This window comes from Pomacea canaliculata, linkage group LG5 (assembly GCF_003073045.1).
Source record: "Pomacea canaliculata isolate SZHN2017 linkage group LG5, ASM307304v1, whole genome shotgun sequence".
NCBI classification, from domain to species: domain Eukaryota; kingdom Metazoa; phylum Mollusca; class Gastropoda; order Architaenioglossa; family Ampullariidae; genus Pomacea; species Pomacea canaliculata.
Window position 1 is genome coordinate 6501616 of NC_037594.1, and position 17031 is coordinate 6518646.

The following is a 17031-nucleotide window of genomic DNA, read 5'->3' on the forward strand; positions in this document are numbered from 1 at the left end:
AATTATTACTCAGATACGTCTCAGAGCAAGCGCACACAATCTATAATAATGTTTATACAATAAACAAACAAACAATAATGATTTCCAATCGCCCGTTAAGCTGACGAGCGTACAAACAATATCTTAGTCGCCAGAAGCATTACTCATGTTTTGTCTTCTGTTTTCACTGAAACACAACGGCTGCAATGTGGCGAGTGCAAACGTCTGGTAACGATACACCACTGTGTGAAAAGTTATCTTCCCTCTGGCGAGAGATTGCAGCGCCACAACACAGGGCGGGGATGATGAGGCTGCACGAGGTCTTATCGTTCGACCACATTCACATTCTTTTCACATAAAGACCCACTGACCCGCACAATCCCAACTGTTCAGTTGTCCTCATAAAACCATACATACTGTGAGGCCTATTTTGATGCTTTTTTTTTTTAAATTGTGGACAATAAATAAACCGTCTTTTTATGTTTTATTTTGCCTTCCCTAGTCTCGTCTTCCCTTCTCTTTGTCTTGCCTTGCCTCATGTACTGTCTTGTCGGGTTCTTTCTCACCTCGCATTCCTTTTAATGTTGTCGTTTTTTCGTGATTCCTTCCAGTATAATCTGAGTTGTCCTCTTATTACACACTCCTCTTTATCTGAAAGTATCCACATACACATACAGTGCCAACATTATTAGCAAACACACACACACACACACACGCACACACTACACACATGCACACAAATAAAACAGGTGCGTTATCTTGAAGAATTTTATTTATGTATAAATATAATGTTAAGGAATTTCGCTCAAGCAACATGCAGGTAGAACATTATGTGACTAATGAGAAAGTGAGAAGACGTGTGTGAGTCCATGCTTGTGTCACGTGTCAAGAACATGTTGGTACCTTGTGCCAGAGAAGCATACCAACAACTATTGGCCATTGTCTTGCTCTCATAGACTCTTCGGAATTGTTGATGTTGTACCAAGGTAAGATGGAGATGATATGTTTATGATTCCTGCTGGCAAAATACAGTCTAAGGTTCCACTCTCCTTCACACACACACAGTGGTTTGCTGGTGGTCTCTTCATAACCATTCCTCGCACGATCTGGTCTTTTTTTCCAGATCGCTCTTCGTTGACCGCAGATGTGGTTGTGTCCAGAGACCTAGAATCCTGTTTGCATGACCTTTTGGTACCCAGCGTTTATCCTTTGGCAAATGTTGTCCCTAATTCTGGACTCCATTGCTGGCTGAAAATTCAGATCACGCACGGAAAGATCCAGAATGAACCTGGGTGCAAATCCCAAAAAATGAGAATCGAGGTCTGACAAACCATTCCTGAGATATTTGCGTTGTCTGATCCAATCAGGTCTTACAGCCAAGGACAAAACTCTATTGCGCATAGACCTGCTGGAGAAAAAGAAATTTGTATTCTGTTGCTGAGGTGATGGGAGTGAAAATGTCGGAAAATGAGCAGAGTACAGACATGGCCAGTCCTACCTACTGTGTTTGTCCATTGTAGACAATTTATTAGGAATTTTAGGCAAATACTGTCCAATATTTGACTAAGCCATGTGTCAAGATCACAGAAAACCGATGGTTTTGGGGAAAATATCGGGACATTGAACTTTTGGCCAACATGGTGAATGGAGTCCAGACGTGTTCGCCAACAGAATGGGATTTTCTGAGTACTTCGGAGTTTCACGCTTCGGCACTTTGACAAGACAAATTTTAAAATACATGTGGCAGAGCTAATTTAGTTGTTTCGGGTCAACCCATTTAATTCAATTTTGAATGTGCTAGCATGTGTAACCTCGTTTTGCCATCCTGTGCCAGTCTCTCAGTCCTGTGCCACGTGAAAAGGTCTTTTCGTCATTCAAAAAACCGTTTACTACCTTTTTCACGAAAATTTAGCAGCGTTAAAAAATTACTTCCTTTCGAAGTAGAGAGAAAGCGATGATCTAATAGTTTACCTTCATTTTGTGAGAGTACAAAATATCAGATCCTCTGTTATTCCTGAATAATACGAGCCCTGACATTTCTAGTGATTGTCACTCACGCCCTTTGCCCAACCGTCAACATACCAGGTGTAAATTACCCTCAATGGCATCTGAATAAAAGGAAGTTCATGCCCCACAAGGCCAGATATTACCTAACAGAGTTATGCGCGACATCAGATGTTTCAGTTACCTATCTGCCTAAGAGATTGCATTTTCGTGAGAGTAAAACTCTTAACATTTAACACCCGATGCTAAACGGTTTCTAAACTTGCGCTAAAATGTTGAGTCAATCGGAGTCACGGAGGGCAGAACGCATATAATGTTATCAAACCTCGTGTCAAATATAAGTATAACCATGGATGATCAATGTGGAAGAAACGAGCCCAGGTGAAAGGAAGATGAAGTCATTTTCAATATGACTTACCTCCTAAAAATTCTGTCAGAATATTGATGAAAAGAAAAAAAAAACTGGGCGAAAAGATAAAAACTCAGATACAATATTAAAAATTCTCTGTTTCAATCCAATTTTCAAATTCCTTTCTCTGTTATTATCAAAGAAAGAACAATTAATAAATAAAACAACGAGAAACAAAAACAAGAGCTTTAAAGCAAGGGAACAAACTCCCTTCCTTAACATTGCTAGGAACAGCACTTACCTCCCTTAGGCTGACCGTGCTGATCTCAGCGTACGTTACTCGTGTGTATGAGATAATAGCCGTTCATGTCAATGTTATTTAATAAATTGTTAGCTTCTCAACAACGAAAAGTAGTGCTCACTACTCAAATGATGCTTTTAAATTAAATAAAAAGTACTCCGATTTTTAAATCTGTTTTCTATTAGTTCTTGAACTGTTTTCTTATCAAAACAGCAAAATATAAATCACCACAGAACTGAGGTCCTTCCAATAGTCTCTAAACCTCTTCTCTACGGGCTTCACTGGCTGTCAGTCCCAGCTCATACTGATTACAGGGTGGCCACCCTGTGGTGTCTTCAGATGGATGATGATGATGTATGATGATTATTTTTATTATTTTTTCATGACAACATTCTCCAATTAGTACTCTATATTTTTGATAACACCTTATTGGTGTAATTTTTAAATGTTGATACATTCGATAAAATACTTTTAGTCACCAGGATTGCAAAATAAAATATTCAAGCACTGTCTTCTTGCTGAAACCTCCAACAGGCAACATGCCATGTGTTACTAAACACATTATTCAATTCCCTGCGGCAACAATATCAATACCATCATTGATCTGTATAGCTAACGACAGCTGCTCATAAAATCCTGTTTGTGCAGGTAAATTTTTTTAATGTCCCGTGCGGAACAGGTAAGCAGGTTGAGGCTGACATTCGGTGTAGCTTTCACAGGAGTCATGTCTTCACAAGGAAATGAAGTTGTAAAATTATTAAATCCCCGACTTTAATATGAGTAGCTTGTCGGGCAAAGCCGCCGAGAGCCAACACGGGCCTCGGAGCAGACGACTTCTCAGGGCCCCTTGTGATTATAATCGTAAATTATTTTCCCAGTATATAATAATGTGCTTACAATTCGATTGTCAACATCTATATTTCATTCAGTAACATTTGGTGTCTTCCCAGTGGCATATAAATCCATTCATTTCAATGCACGAAGTTTTTCTAGATGCTCATGAGGATGAATCCTCGGTGTCCAGCGGCCTTCCGACTCTAAGCACGTCCAGCGAGAACATGATGTCACTGACTATGTGGTTCACCGTATCTAGTTCACATCATGTGAACGACGAAATGTAATCGTCTCCCCTCTGGCTTCAACTCTGTGATAGATGAGGATGCCATCATTGCCTCCAAGGCTCCAGCTCGAGTCCGTAAAATCCACCCAAGGCTGAAGCTGGAGCAGAAACACTTCAGACGAAACTGTTGTGTGTTGTTCTCAAAACCATCTTTGAATACAAAGTAACCAATACTTCGATCAGTGCACTGGCTTAACCTCTGTATTTGAGAGAAAATTGATGAAGTGACTGGTGTTCTGTAGTACATCTCCTCTTACTTTTCTTTTTCTCCTTCTAATTTATCTTCCTTTCTCTAATCGATACCTGACTATTCCATCTGTTGCTGTGTAATAAAACTCTCCACTGAGCTCCTTTATCAGATTATATCCGCTTTCAAAAATACTTTACTGCAGAGTTTAAAAGATATAAGAGAAGAAAAATCGTTAGTCACAAATTTCACGTGTAACTTTGTCCTTTGCCCGCTCACCTGGCGCACCTGAGCTCGGCCTGCTAGGTGTCCGCTGGCTGCTGCCTGTGCACGTTTAGAGGTTTGCAGTAAACAAATCAGTGCCTGGTGACAATACCTGGACCTCTCTAACAATGTTTCTGTCAGGTCATACCTAGTGTTCAAATGGACAGTCGACAGTGAAAACCATCGCAGTTTGGATCTTCATGTCCAGAGAGATATTCATCTTGCAAGAAGCTAAATTTGACATCGTCTTCGTGTTCTAACATCTCTGCTTTAAAATAGGTGTAAGTAATAATATTCGTGGATACCAATCGCTATAAGCAAAGTCAGGCTAGCTCTCAGACTCATACATCATCCGAGTGAACTTTAAAAAAAAAAAACTCTTGCAAACATGAAAGTGTGGATGGCTGCCCTCATTTGTCTTCTCTTCGTTCCTGCTCTTCTCATCCTGTACGTCAGTGTGGAGATGCTCCTAGACACCAACAATGAATTCGATCGGACAGTAATGAATGTTCAGTTATATGTAGGACCATCCACAAGGTCTGTAACGGGTCTTTGGAAACCGATGCCAAAGAAAGGTGTAGCTTTCTACAAAAGAAATAGGCCTGGAGTACAACAGTTCCAGAAAAGCGAGAAGAGTCGTGATGCACAGTTTGCAGAACAAAAGGCAGGTGTTCAGAGCAAACAGGATATTTCTATAGAGATGAATAAAAAACATCCTAGCAACAGTTCTTATTACACTGGTCAGCCTGGAGAGAAACTCGTCAAAATTCCGTTTTTCGTGGATTCTCGGGATCCTGACGGACCAGGTAAGACCAGCATATTTTTTTTCATTGTGAGAAGGGCTAAGAGGTTCTTTGTCTGGAACTGATCAACATGCATCACGTGCGCAAACTTGTATTAGCAGAATGTTGTCTGAAACTATTCCTCATGTTAAAAGCTATCTACCTTGTAGACTCTTGGTTCATCACATCATCAATGAAGTATTTGTGCCTAAGATGCTATGTACAATTCTGTATACTTACATCCACGTCATATAGTGACATATTTGTGTAGTCACGTGTGTCTGTGAACTGCCACTCTCCTGCCTCCCCTTTCCCTCCCACAATTTTTCTTGACCGCCAGGTGAGGGAGGCGAGGCTGTACAGGTGAACGTGTCTCAGCTGAGCTCGGAGGAGAAAGCTCGATACGACGAGGGCTGGCGCCACAACAGCTTCAACCAATACGTCAGCGACATGATCAGCGTGCACCGCAGCCTGCCTGACGCCTGGAGTCCAGAGTAGGTGTGATACCCTGGGGGTAGACGGTGGTGGTGGTGGTGGTGGCGAATTCTTTCTTCATATGTAAACGGAAAAAGTGTCGGTTCCTAAAACGCTTGGTGAAATCTGCAGGAATTTCTGTCTGTGAGTATATATATAAAATATGTCTACGAGCTTGTGGAAATCTGCTTCGCATTACTGCCGTATGTGTGTTGCTGCAGGTGCAAGAAAAGGAATTTTCGAACAGACCTGCCGGAAACCAGCGTCATCATTATCTTCCACAACGAGGCCTGGTCCGTCTTACTACGCTCGGTACACAGTGTGCTATCGCGGACACCCACCCACCTTCTGCGAGAAGTGATTCTGGTGGACGACTTTTCAACTATGGGTATGTTTGGTGAAAATCTCGTGAAGTGTTGCTTTTTACAGCATGATCATGATCATTTCAAACTGAAATCAATCTTAAGTTAGCCGTCTAAAAATCTTTGAGTAATAGTTGAATAAATATTGTGTGGTGATAAAATATGGCAGTTCTCGAAGTTTGTACTGTCATAAAATATTTATTTCTGATAATGAGTTCTTCTTGGTGATGGGAACGGGACATAAGTTTCCAATAGGTAAATGCACAGCGGACTATTGTGCTTATTACTTGCTGGTTCTGAGGAAAGGGGCGAAAAATTTACAGAGATGGTAGAGACCAGAGGGGGAAATGTTCATCAACTGAGCAGTACTGTGTCATGCAGTATTCGGCTCAATCTGTCATTGTGTAGAGAATCTTTGTTGACAGAACGCTTTGTTGTCTGAAAATAACTCTCACAGATCATCTCAAACGACCTCTGGATGAGTACTGGAAGGACAACCCACGAGTGAAGATTGTGCGCGCGCAGAAGAGGGAGGGACTAACCCGCGCGCGCCTTCTTGGATACAACGTGGCGACGGCACCATTGCTTGTCTTTTTCGATTCACACATCGAGTGCTACCCAGGTAAATGCCAGACACCTGTGCAAACCCTCCCGTCACTCACATGACCGCACTGTATTGTCTTCGAGTGGACTATGTAGGATGATTACCTCCCTTGCTACATCCCTCTGACAGAGTAAAGTCGCCCTATCATCAGGCTCCTTGGCCACATCTGATCATGTTTCGTCAGCCGATGTCGTTGTCATATACTCCCTACCCACCACTAAATCCTTTAAATGTGCACTGAAAACATGGCTCTTCCTTTTTTTTATATGGAATACCTGATTAACACAGAATCGACGGTTCGATCCTAGGCTGGTACGAGCCCTTAGCAGACCGCATCACCACCAACCCCACAGTCATCGCCTACCCTAGCATCGAGGTCATCGACGATAACACGCTTCACACGATCCCGAACCACAACGTCGATGTCAAAGGCGTCTTCCGGTGGGGAGACCTCTCCTTCGCCTACGCTCCTCTCACGGACGACGAACGAAGAGCGAGGACATCCCCCAGTGATCCCATCAAGTATTCAGTACTTTAATTGCTCCACATTCCCCTTAAGACCTTCCTGTCATGTCCTGTACTGTAAGGTTTTAAATAAACTTGACTTGATTAACGAAGTTTCCTCGAATAGCAAAATAGAAATAATATGTGATAACTTATCAGATAAACGCATTTTATTTATCAGATTTTTCAAGAACACGCGTTACAGCAATGCAAAAGTAGCAGAGATATGTTCGTATGTCATTTTTCAGCTCCCCTACAATGCCCGGTGGTCTGTTTGCCGTTGACCGAGACTTCTTCACCAAACTGGGTACCTATGACCCGGGGCTGGCCTACTGGGGTGGCGAAAACCTGGAGCTCTCATTCAAGGTTAGAAGGCTTCTACTCAGGATTATCGTCACGACCTTATCAAAGCATTCGATCATCTGTGACTATATATAACCTACTGTTTTTCTAAGGTTGCCGGAGCTATCGGAAGCTTCAAAGATGATGATAATAATAATAATGCGGATTTATATAGCGCCTTTCCTATTAGTTGTTCCGAGCACTTTACATAAATATATATAGATTAAATCATCAACAGCCATGCACCTATGTTAGCATGTAACAGAAACTCTCACTTCTACAACATACACACACTCATACACAAAGTAGTGGAGCACAGAGCCTCAAGGTGACGATATTCTCACTTTCAGGCTTGGATGTGTAACGGCTCTGTGGAGCTTATTCCGTGTTCGCACGTGGGTCATATCTTCAGAAAGTCCAACCCCATCAAGTGGATGACATACCTGGGCGTGACCAACGTGGCCAGGGTAGCCGCTGTCTGGATGGACAAGTACGCCAACTACTTTTTGGAGCGCAACGTGTTCAAAGTGGTGTGTGTCACGTGGCTGCTCCGCGAGTAGTTTTAGAAAATGTTTTGTAGCTAAGATCCCTTGGTGATTATTCATCTTTCTCTATTAGTATTTCACAAAGTACACACATCGCTATACAATCCTGATGTATGTTCATGATCTCATTTCTCCATGGTGATGTATCTTGAGATATTTCAGAGAAGAAGGAAAATAATATCCTTCTTTTCACAGTCATTGCAAAAATATTGTACCTCACAAGATCATTACACTAAATTTCAAAGCTTACTTGATAAATTCGTTACTGCACATTTACACACCACAAATACACATGCCTGAGGAATTTAATTTGTGAGAACAGGGACTAGTGATGACTTTCTGTGTCTGTGGCTATTCACACCTGTTGTTGTCAGGGTGACTACGGGGACGTCTCCGAGCGTCAGAGGTTGCGTGAGAGCTTGCACTGCAAGAGTTTTGATTGGTTCATGAAGAACATCAGTCACATGAAGGACCCGTATGTAGAGGTTGTGCACGCCGGCGAGGTATGGCTTCATAATTTCTCTAGGGCAGGTGTTCCTTTATGTTGATTCATTTAAGGACATCAGCACAAGGGTCCTCAGTTTTAGACTGTTTTGTTTTGGAGTGTTTTGGAAGGTGTGGGAGGGGTTTGATTGAGGAAGGTCAGCAACGACAACTGTATCAGGATGTCAGTGAGGTAATGACTGGTGAATCATGTCTGGCCATCCTGAACAAAGCCATAAATGGAAAACCGGATCCGGTTTTTCTCAGTGCGATGTAAACAAAACAAAATGTTTGAGTTTTTCTGTGGGCTTCTTTGTTAGGACAGTACAATGAGTGATGAGGTCAGCGGCATCTGTCTGACCTCTGTCCTGTTTCTGTCGACAGCTCATATGCAAAGCATCAGGTCTTTGCTTGGACAGTCTGGCGCACAACCATGGCCAGCCTCTGCTGTACACCTGTCACAAACTGGGAGGAAACCAAGTACATGCTTTGATGCTAGGATTTCTCACTCTTTCCTTTGACACTTCTCCTCCCTTCCTCTTTCGCTGTGTCGCTCCCTCTGTCAATCTTTCTCTTTGCTTCTTTTCCTAGATTCTTCCTCAGTCGCCTAACCTCTTTCCCTCACAGTCTACTAACAATAGGTATATTACAGGAAATGATAGTAAGACAAATGGAGTGAACACTTTGGAAATCAATGCCGGGTAATGGATTCAGATTGTAATTGTGTTTGTTTCAGTTCTGGTATATATCGCGTGATGGGCAAGTGTTTCAAGACAATCTGAAAGTATGTTCCAGAAGCCAGACTGATGTCATTATTGACAGCAACTGCCGGGACACTTGGAATTTGACACAGGTAAAGTTCTTCACTGTTACATCACAGTAACCCCAGGATAATCATGTCGCATGTCACCCTGTGATGTCACATCTTTGTGTCGGTCTTTGACCTGTCTTAGTGGAGTAAAAGATGTGTGTGTGTCTTTCGCTGCAGGACGAACAGCTTCTGAACATCCCCACCAACCGGTGCCTGGAGGGAGGGGCAACCACTGGAAAAGCCAACGACCAGAGGGCCGTGACCTTACAACCTTGCGATCCCGACAATCCCAGACAGAAATGGAAGACAACTCCTCGAAGAACAGACGTCGATTTCCCAAGATATTCCTAGGCGAATTTTGAACCGATCACTCATTTCTTTTGCATTAAAAAACTTAATTTTTAACTTCTCATTGCTTGTTTGTGGTCTCTGTTGATAAGATAAAACTAAACTTATGATCATTGAATGAGAACATGTTATCTGAAAATTAATGTGCTCTCATTACGATGTATTCCTCATCTAATAAAACACTAACAATATTTTTGTATGAACAATTTTGCATATTCAGCTGTCTTGTTTGTAGATCGCTCAAGATTCTTCTATAACTGTGTCCTATTTTTTTTCTGTTCATCCAGTGGCTACTAATAACTGTGAAACAGTCGTTACATAAACCTGTTAGGTCTCAGATGACAGTCACCGGCAGCTCTAAAGGTTTGAGAACACTCACGTACATGTCATTGATATAGTCCAATGATATATGTGGCAGGACCTTGAATGTGTTGTAGATATGTGGTGTAGGTCTTGCCCAACTCCGGTCACCGCCACGTGGCATGACTTACACCCTGGAGTGATGCAACATTGAGTCATGAGCTATCTTCGCCATATTATCCTACTTTTCTGGTTTTTCCGCTGAGTCAAGTTGACTCCGACTTATCAAATTTCCTCGAGGTCCCTTTGTATTCGCAAATGTATTGACAAACTAGTTTTGACTTACCAGATGATCAAACATATAATGTCCTGTCGTTCGCCCTAAAACCAGGGTTGTCATGTGATCGTCACACACATCTTTGTCAAACCTGGTCAAATTAATGTTTGCCAATATTTGTCAGGATTTTATGCCCTGTTTTCCGTAGTCCTACGAGAACAAGGGGTCACATCTCAAACTGAATATTTTTGTCATGATAGCGATGAATGCAAAAAAGTATACATTGTGGAAAATGCCTCAAGGATATAAAAATGCTACTGTAGAGGTAGTTCTCAAGGTATCTACCTCAGATACCAGAAAAAGCTTTCTTCAAGAAGACATATCTCTGAAACCACACTCTACAAGTACACAATGCCCTCCTCCAAAATAAAATAAAAAGTTCTATAACAGCTCAGAGTTCCTCCAAAAACAATAATAAAATGAAATAAATTTAATCGCTGTAGTTCTCTAATTCACAAACAAAGGCAATTTACCAGCGGAAATTTTCTTGACCACAGGTTTCAAGCTTTTTCATGTCAGCAAAGGTTAGCGCCTGTCACCAATACAGTGAAGACTGGCTGCCAGAGTTCAAATCTCGTCTCGGGCACGCTGTTCTTTTCTGAATATAGTATCTATTTACAAGGGTGGATGTCTTGGCATGATATAGCCTTAGTTGCTGGCTCGGCATAAATCACCAATAAACCGTTTCCCCTGTCTCCTATCATCCAGCAACTCTAAGTATTTTGGATGATCTCTCGTTTCCATTTTAACATATTCTTTGTTCATCACAACATTTAAACATCTGGAAGAATATATGATAAAATCTTTCAGCTGTTTTTTTTTTCGAGGATTCTTTCTGCTCTGGGAAACCTAGATATGAAACAGATTATTTTAAATATTTATGCTTCAAAGCATCAGAGTACTTATGCGTCTGAAAGTCATTAGTGAACATTTTATTTTTACAGATGTTGCTAGTGAGAAACGAGACAACGTTTATCACATTTAGTGATTAGTTTTCAAAAACACATTTTCAAGTCAGTTCCAAACATTATACAAGCCCACAAAACATGTTTGGAATTTGTACCCGAAATTCGTGTTTCTCGTGACGTGTGTGTTTGGGTGTCACTGAGCAACTCACAATTTCAGGGGCCGTTGGAAGAATTGTATAAACAAGAAAATCCCACAACTAGATGGGATTGGCGACTAGTCTGTCGCAATCGTCTGGAGTGTGACACAATACCCGTTCGTCCACACTTCAAACTTATCAACGGCTACACAAGATGGCGGTCGGCCAGAAACCGCTACGTCACCCGGTGCGTTCAGGGGAGTGTCGCCCAAATCTCGCGCATTGCTAAGAAAAAAAAACAAAACCGGAACGTTGACCCACATTGCTTCTCTCTCTCACTCCTGGGCAGGCCAGGGAGAAAAATACAGCAAGCATGTCTGTTGAGAGCAGGCGACGTTGTCAGTAGAAACTTCGCTGGCCACCCGAGTTAAGATGTAGGTCTCTGTTCGTGCGATCGCAACAGTTTTATCGGTGACCTGCGGGGAACCCAGCCCAACAACGTCTACAACAACGTCTACAACAGCGTGTGCAGCTCTGATGGCATGTCTGAGGTATGTTGTTATTGTGTATTTCAACACTTTCACATGCGACCCGAGAAAATTAACTGTTTTAACCTCACCCCGTAAACATGAGAGCGAGGGTACCTTACTCGCGGTTAGGTAGGCGCGTATAATGAAAGAAAACTAGAGGCTATGGCTCTGGGTTTGTAATATTTTGTTGTTATTTTGTCGACTTGAAGCAAAAGCTGGGACGAGATGACTACAATATTCGTGCTCCCTAGACTAACTATTAGTGTAATGACATTTGCATCTTTGACAGGAGCCTGCTGGTCCTGTTGGGGGGTCAGGGCGGTTGTGTTGCTAGACACACAAGGCACAAGAAATTTAGTTAAACAAGGACTTCATTATCTGCGCAGGGAGAATGCATACACAGCTCACACTTTGTAAACACTAGATAATAAGCTACTGGGATCTGTGTATTACACATGCAGGGTTTGGTAGTGCTGGTCACACTGACCTCTGTTTCCTACACATTGACCTGTTTACGGCGCTATCTTCGTCACCAGACTACTTTCGATCTTACAAAGAAAGCCCTGTGTCAACTTACTACAAGGATTTTAACATTTAAAAACCAAGTGGTCAAGCCAAACTTGCTGTTCGATGCTAGTGCTTCAATTGTTTCTTTCATGAAACTAGTTTCTAGCCCATATTTTACTAATATCTTGCTGCGACAAAAAAGGAAAGAGACTTTTGGTTTTATCATCAGAATATTTTATAATTAAACAACCAGTTATCAAAGGCTGAATAAGTAATAGCTGGAAGCTCACCCTAATAAGATGGCTGACAATGGTACCGCAACCAGCGTTCATAGTAGAGAGCGCTTTATAAATTATTATTACTAGGTGTCTATCGCAGGTTGGCTTCTCATCCAAGATTGATACCTGTGTCAGGGCAGTGGACTTGCAGACTCCTGTCATAGGGTTTCCTGTGTAGACACGTGTGTAAATCAATGAAAGACCCCAACTCATAGAACATTTGGCGCCTGGAGTCTTAGAATGTAAAAGATTTTCAGCCCCCATGTGAATCCACACAGTTTGTCCGATCCTCATCAAATTTGGTAAGATTATGCTGGATGTCCTCTGCAGTCCAGACCCAGAGGGGCGCTGGTTCCATACCTGTAGGGTGCAGCGAACTTTTCCAAATCGACCCATTTGTCTGAAATGGTTGCCTGACTCCAGACAGAGCTGGGGAAGATAGGGCAGCAAGGGGTAGGAGGCTTCCACCGCCATCAAGTAGAGCTGCACCTCGAGAAAAGTGTGATTTTAACACCTCCCCCTCCCCTCAACAATCAAATAGTTAGAAGACTACCTGTATATCAGCACAGTTTATCTGAACTTGAGATCATTTTAAACTATACTTTATCGTCGTCGTTGTTGTTAGTAGTATTAGTATTGGCAGTGTTGCTGTTTAGCTGACTTATATCCTGTCTCTGTCCAAAGCTGACGTCATAAACTGTAAACTGTTGGTGACCATGGAGACGACTACTTGCGAGACTAAGTCTGACCCTGTGACAAGTAAAGCAGCACCAGTGGAACTCGAAAACCAGGGTCAAGGAGACCCGGAAGTTACGTCATGTGGTGTGCTGGAGGAAGCCCAGACGTCCAGACCCGTTCGCCGCAAAATAAGGATTCGAGGGGAGAGAATCTGCGCCGTGTGCGGAGACCGGGCCAACTCTCACAACTTCGGGGCACTGACCTGCGACACGTGCAAAGCCTTTTTTCGGCGAAATGCGAATAAAAGAAGAGTGAGATCAACTTTTGAAATAATATTATAAGTAGCGTGTGTAGAAATCTGAGAGAATTTGAGGTGTGAGATTTTTATAGGCGTATATCTAGAAATATTAGCAGCAATACGCATTTAGAAACAGATAAATAAACAGACATACTTAGAAAAATATTTTTGTGTTACAGAAGATACCAGACTGTGTTTTCGCCAATAACTGTGTGGTCGACAAAACTACCCGCCGCTTTTGCTCCGCCTGTCGCCTGAAGAAATGTTTGGCAGTCGGGATGACACCTGACCTGATAATTGGTAACAGAGGTAAGTGCAGGTAGACTGCCACCACTTCAATGCGAAAATTACAAAGCAGTTTGAGGAAAGTTGTTATTATTGTTGTTGCTGCAGAATTTTTTTGCAAATTATAAACAAGCACACACACACACCCATCCGTATGGATTTGCATAATTCGACAATGTGTTTATTTGCGTGCATATTTAATTAAGCACGTCTTCAGAAAACTTGCGTGTGCTTGCATAAATATTCAGCTAGGTTGAATAAGGGTGACATGCAGTTTAAGCATATTCTGGTTTATCTGACGCGTGTGTGCGTCATAGTTGTATATGTAGGTGTGCGTCCTCACGTCTGTGCATACTGCTGCACCTTTTTGTTTTCCAGCTAGGTGCAGCTGTCATTTTTTTTCCTTCCTTTTCCTCACATCTGATTAAGTAGTATTGCAGAATGTTCTTGATTTATTTTTTTCTGTTTACATTTTAAAAAGCGCTCATCGTCATATTCTTGACGCTAATCTTCTACCGGACGCCATTTTTATATTCGTTGCAATGATTATGGTTCACAATAAATATGATGTCTATGACGACAGAATGCTATTGTAAATTTGTAATAAATAGATTTTTTGCGATCGTATGAACTCATTTGACATCTAACATCACTGTTGTTTTCAGAAGAGAACGAAAAACATACAGTAAAGTTATCGGCGACCAGAACATCACCATCGACGAATGAGAAATCAGACTCGGATTCGGTGGGTCCTGGCAACGAGACGCCAAGACAGGCTCCAGGGTATAAGGACGCGAGCATCCTGGAAAACCTTTACGCAGAATCCATCTGCACGGCTCGTGCAGCCGACAGGGTCAGCAGCGAGTCCTCTGGTCCAACCACTGAGGAGGAAGAGGTCCCACCATCCCTAGAACCGCAAGCGCAAGAGCAGACCATCAGCGACGCCATCCTCGAGTTGTTTGCCGCTGGCTCCGACATCTCCACGTTGGCTTCCCTTTACGGACTTGAAAGCTCGGTGGGCGAGGGCTCCTCCACCCTGTGTGCCCCATCCAGTTCCAGGTCACTTCCGCCTCCACCTGACAAGGTAAGGTCACGGGGTCGAGAGTTCAAGCACGTGGCACGCGAGGAGCTACCTTGGGACATGCAGATGTACTGGCCCCTGACCGGCGAGGAGCGGGCCCTGCTGACGAAGCTGACCTCCGTGTTCCAGGCGAGCCTCGTCGATTCTCTCGAAGAACAAATGTCATGCTCGCAGGCGGTGGAGAGCGGTTGCCTAACAACAGAGACCATGGTCAAGATCCTGGAGATATCCATGTACAAGAACGTCTCCTTCGCCAAGAGTGTGCCGGAGTTCCGGCAGCTGCGGCAGGCGGACCAGATCAGCTTGCTGAAGGCCTCGGCCATGCAGATGTACTCGGTTCGCTGTGCCTCCTGCTACCTGCCGGAGCAGAAAGTGTGGGTAGGCACGCACGGTCACGTGTCCGCCACTGACGTCATGCGCGTCTTTGACTTCGAGGTTGGCGTGCACGACTTTATCGACTACTGCACCTCGCTCAAGTGTGTGGCAAAGAACAACATCACGATCTACGCCCTCATGCACTGCATTGTCCTCTTCGACCCCCGTGGGGCGACCATCGAGGACCGCGTGCAGGTCAACGCCTTCCGCGACAAGTACGTCATCCTCCTGAAGCACTACCTGGAGTCCGAGTACTCCTTTTCCTTCGCCGATCTGTACATGGCAGAGATCATGGAGAGTCTGTACGACGTCCGCGTGCTGGGCGAGAATCTGCAAACTTTCTACCGACAATACTCGTCTCTCTTCTTGCCTCTGGTCGCTGAGTGCATGTCAGTGTAGACCGTGGTACTTGCAGCTGGTACCGGAGAGAGAAAGAAAAAGAGAGAGAAGTGTGTGTGAGGGTGTGTTTGTGTGTGTGACCGTGGTACCTTCCTTGTTCGATTACTACCCTTAGAGATAACTTCCTTAAGAATCACCGATCATTAGCATCCTAGTGTTTTATCCTCCGTCTTTGTTTATAGCAGAAATATGTCAGGCATCTCAAGCCTTGCTTCCCCATCATCATCATCATCACCATTGTCGTCGTCATCATCACCACTCTTTGTAGAAATTTTATTTTAATAGTGCTTGTTTGTGACATCAGCTAGACTTGTCCTTTTCGCTGTTACCAGCGATATCATTGTTTCTGGCATCAAGACAGCTTTGAGCGATTGGTGTTTGTTGTGTGTCTGAGACACAAAAACTGTACACAGACGAACTCATACAAAGTGTGTAAGGTGCAGGAGGACACGTGTGTCTAAGAAACCTTTACGATGCCTGTAACAATTAATGCTCCTGGAGGGTCAGGGTAGTGCAACAGGTACTTACAGGAATTCTTACACATACTGCCTCGAACACTGCAGACTTTGATTTGTTCGACCACAGAATATGTTTGATGTCTGGAGGTCAAGAGGTGAAAAAAAAACTTGTGAAGACGAGTAACATGTGCCATTGACAATTTCTCTGTGAGAGTTGAGCTACAACGACCGTTTAGCCTGGTCAGCTGACTGTTCTGTAACGTCTGCAAAACTGCGTGACGTTTTGTACATTGTGACGTTCTGCACAAGTTGATTCGTGGCATTTATGGACCACTTTTGTTGTTTATCATGCACAATAAATTCACTAAAAACCATTGTGGATAACTTGGCAGGACGTTTAGGTAAGAATGTTGTTTATTGCGAGAGTTGAATTAGCTGCGAGTTATCTCCCCTGACATTATGTCTTCCCGAGGTCTTATCACTAACGGTGTTGCGAGATATTTCAGATAATAGCGCTGGCGTGTATTACACGTGCTGTGTTTGTGTCCAGCACATCCACACATTCTATTATCATAAATACACATGATTTGCTGCATCGACACTATCGGAAGCAGCAACAACTGTTAATTCTCTTCACAGCTACATATCACGAAATAACAAGGGGTGAGGGTAGACCAGTGGGTTGATGTCACGCTTTAGGTCGGGACGTGCGCATGGAACGTAATTTTCATTGTTCTAGACTTACATATTACAAGAGGTATAAAAAAAGAACTATAGGATAGTCACAATCCCACAACGACCTACAATGAACATCGTCCATCCTCGGTCAGGGTACCATGCTGTCAGTGTTGATTGAGTAAATGCAGCCCATGAGTTGTCAAACAGATTAAGTTACAATAGTTACGATATTGTCCTCTCTTTCTCTTAAAGACACACACACATATGATTAACACATCACACACACACACACAAACACCTACTACACACAATTCTCTGTGAGT

General features: G+C 43.0%; 2 protein-coding genes across 2 annotated transcripts; both read left to right on the top strand.

Annotated features, from left to right (window-relative positions):
- Nucleotides 1–4176: 4176 nt before the first annotated feature.
- On the top strand, nucleotides 4177–9523 carry LOC112564757 (polypeptide N-acetylgalactosaminyltransferase 5-like). The gene is made up of 11 exons (XM_025239805.1): nucleotides 4177–5010; nucleotides 5327–5480; nucleotides 5682–5848; nucleotides 6280–6444; nucleotides 6735–6948; nucleotides 7179–7296; nucleotides 7623–7802; nucleotides 8192–8320; nucleotides 8685–8780; nucleotides 9037–9153; nucleotides 9289–9523. Exons 1-11 carry the CDS (start codon nucleotides 4593–4595, stop codon nucleotides 9460–9462), a joined length of 1932 nt encoding a protein of 643 aa, XP_025095590.1. The 5' UTR covers nucleotides 4177–4592; the 3' UTR covers nucleotides 9463–9523.
- A 1805-nt stretch (nucleotides 9524–11328) lies between these two features.
- LOC112564758 (vitamin D3 receptor B-like) lies at nucleotides 11329–16404 on the top strand. The gene is made up of 4 exons (XM_025239806.1): nucleotides 11329–11692; nucleotides 13141–13445; nucleotides 13612–13741; nucleotides 14383–16404. The coding sequence occupies exons 2-4, from the start codon at nucleotides 13173–13175 to the stop codon at nucleotides 15570–15572; spliced, it is 1593 nt and encodes a 530-aa protein (XP_025095591.1). The 5' UTR covers nucleotides 11329–11692; nucleotides 13141–13172; the 3' UTR covers nucleotides 15573–16404.
- Nucleotides 16405–17031: the final 627 nt, after the last annotated feature.

What these genes read in the sequence shown, in the direction of transcription:
- LOC112564758 (XM_025239806.1), top strand. Translation starts at nt 13,173, where the DNA reads ATGGAGACGACTACTTGCGAGACTAAGTCTGACCCTGTGACAAGTAAA. An exon ending in GAAATGCGAATAAAAGAAGA is followed by an intron (nt 13,446 to 13,611) that starts GTGAGATCAACT and finishes TTTGTGTTACAG; the next exon opens with AAGATACCAGACTGTGTTTT. An exon ending in CCTGATAATTGGTAACAGAG is followed by an intron (nt 13,742 to 14,382) that starts GTAAGTGCAGGT and finishes TGTTGTTTTCAG; the next exon opens with AAGAGAACGAAAAACATACA.
- LOC112564757 (XM_025239805.1), top strand. Translation starts at nt 4,593, where the DNA reads ATGAAAGTGTGGATGGCTGCCCTCATTTGTCTTCTCTTCGTTCCTGCT. An exon ending in TCGGGATCCTGACGGACCAG is followed by an intron (nt 5,011 to 5,326) that starts GTAAGACCAGCA and finishes CTTGACCGCCAG; the next exon opens with GTGAGGGAGGCGAGGCTGTA. An exon ending in AGCGCAACGTGTTCAAAGTG is followed by an intron (nt 7,803 to 8,191) that starts GTGTGTGTCACG and finishes TGTTGTTGTCAG; the next exon opens with GGTGACTACGGGGACGTCTC.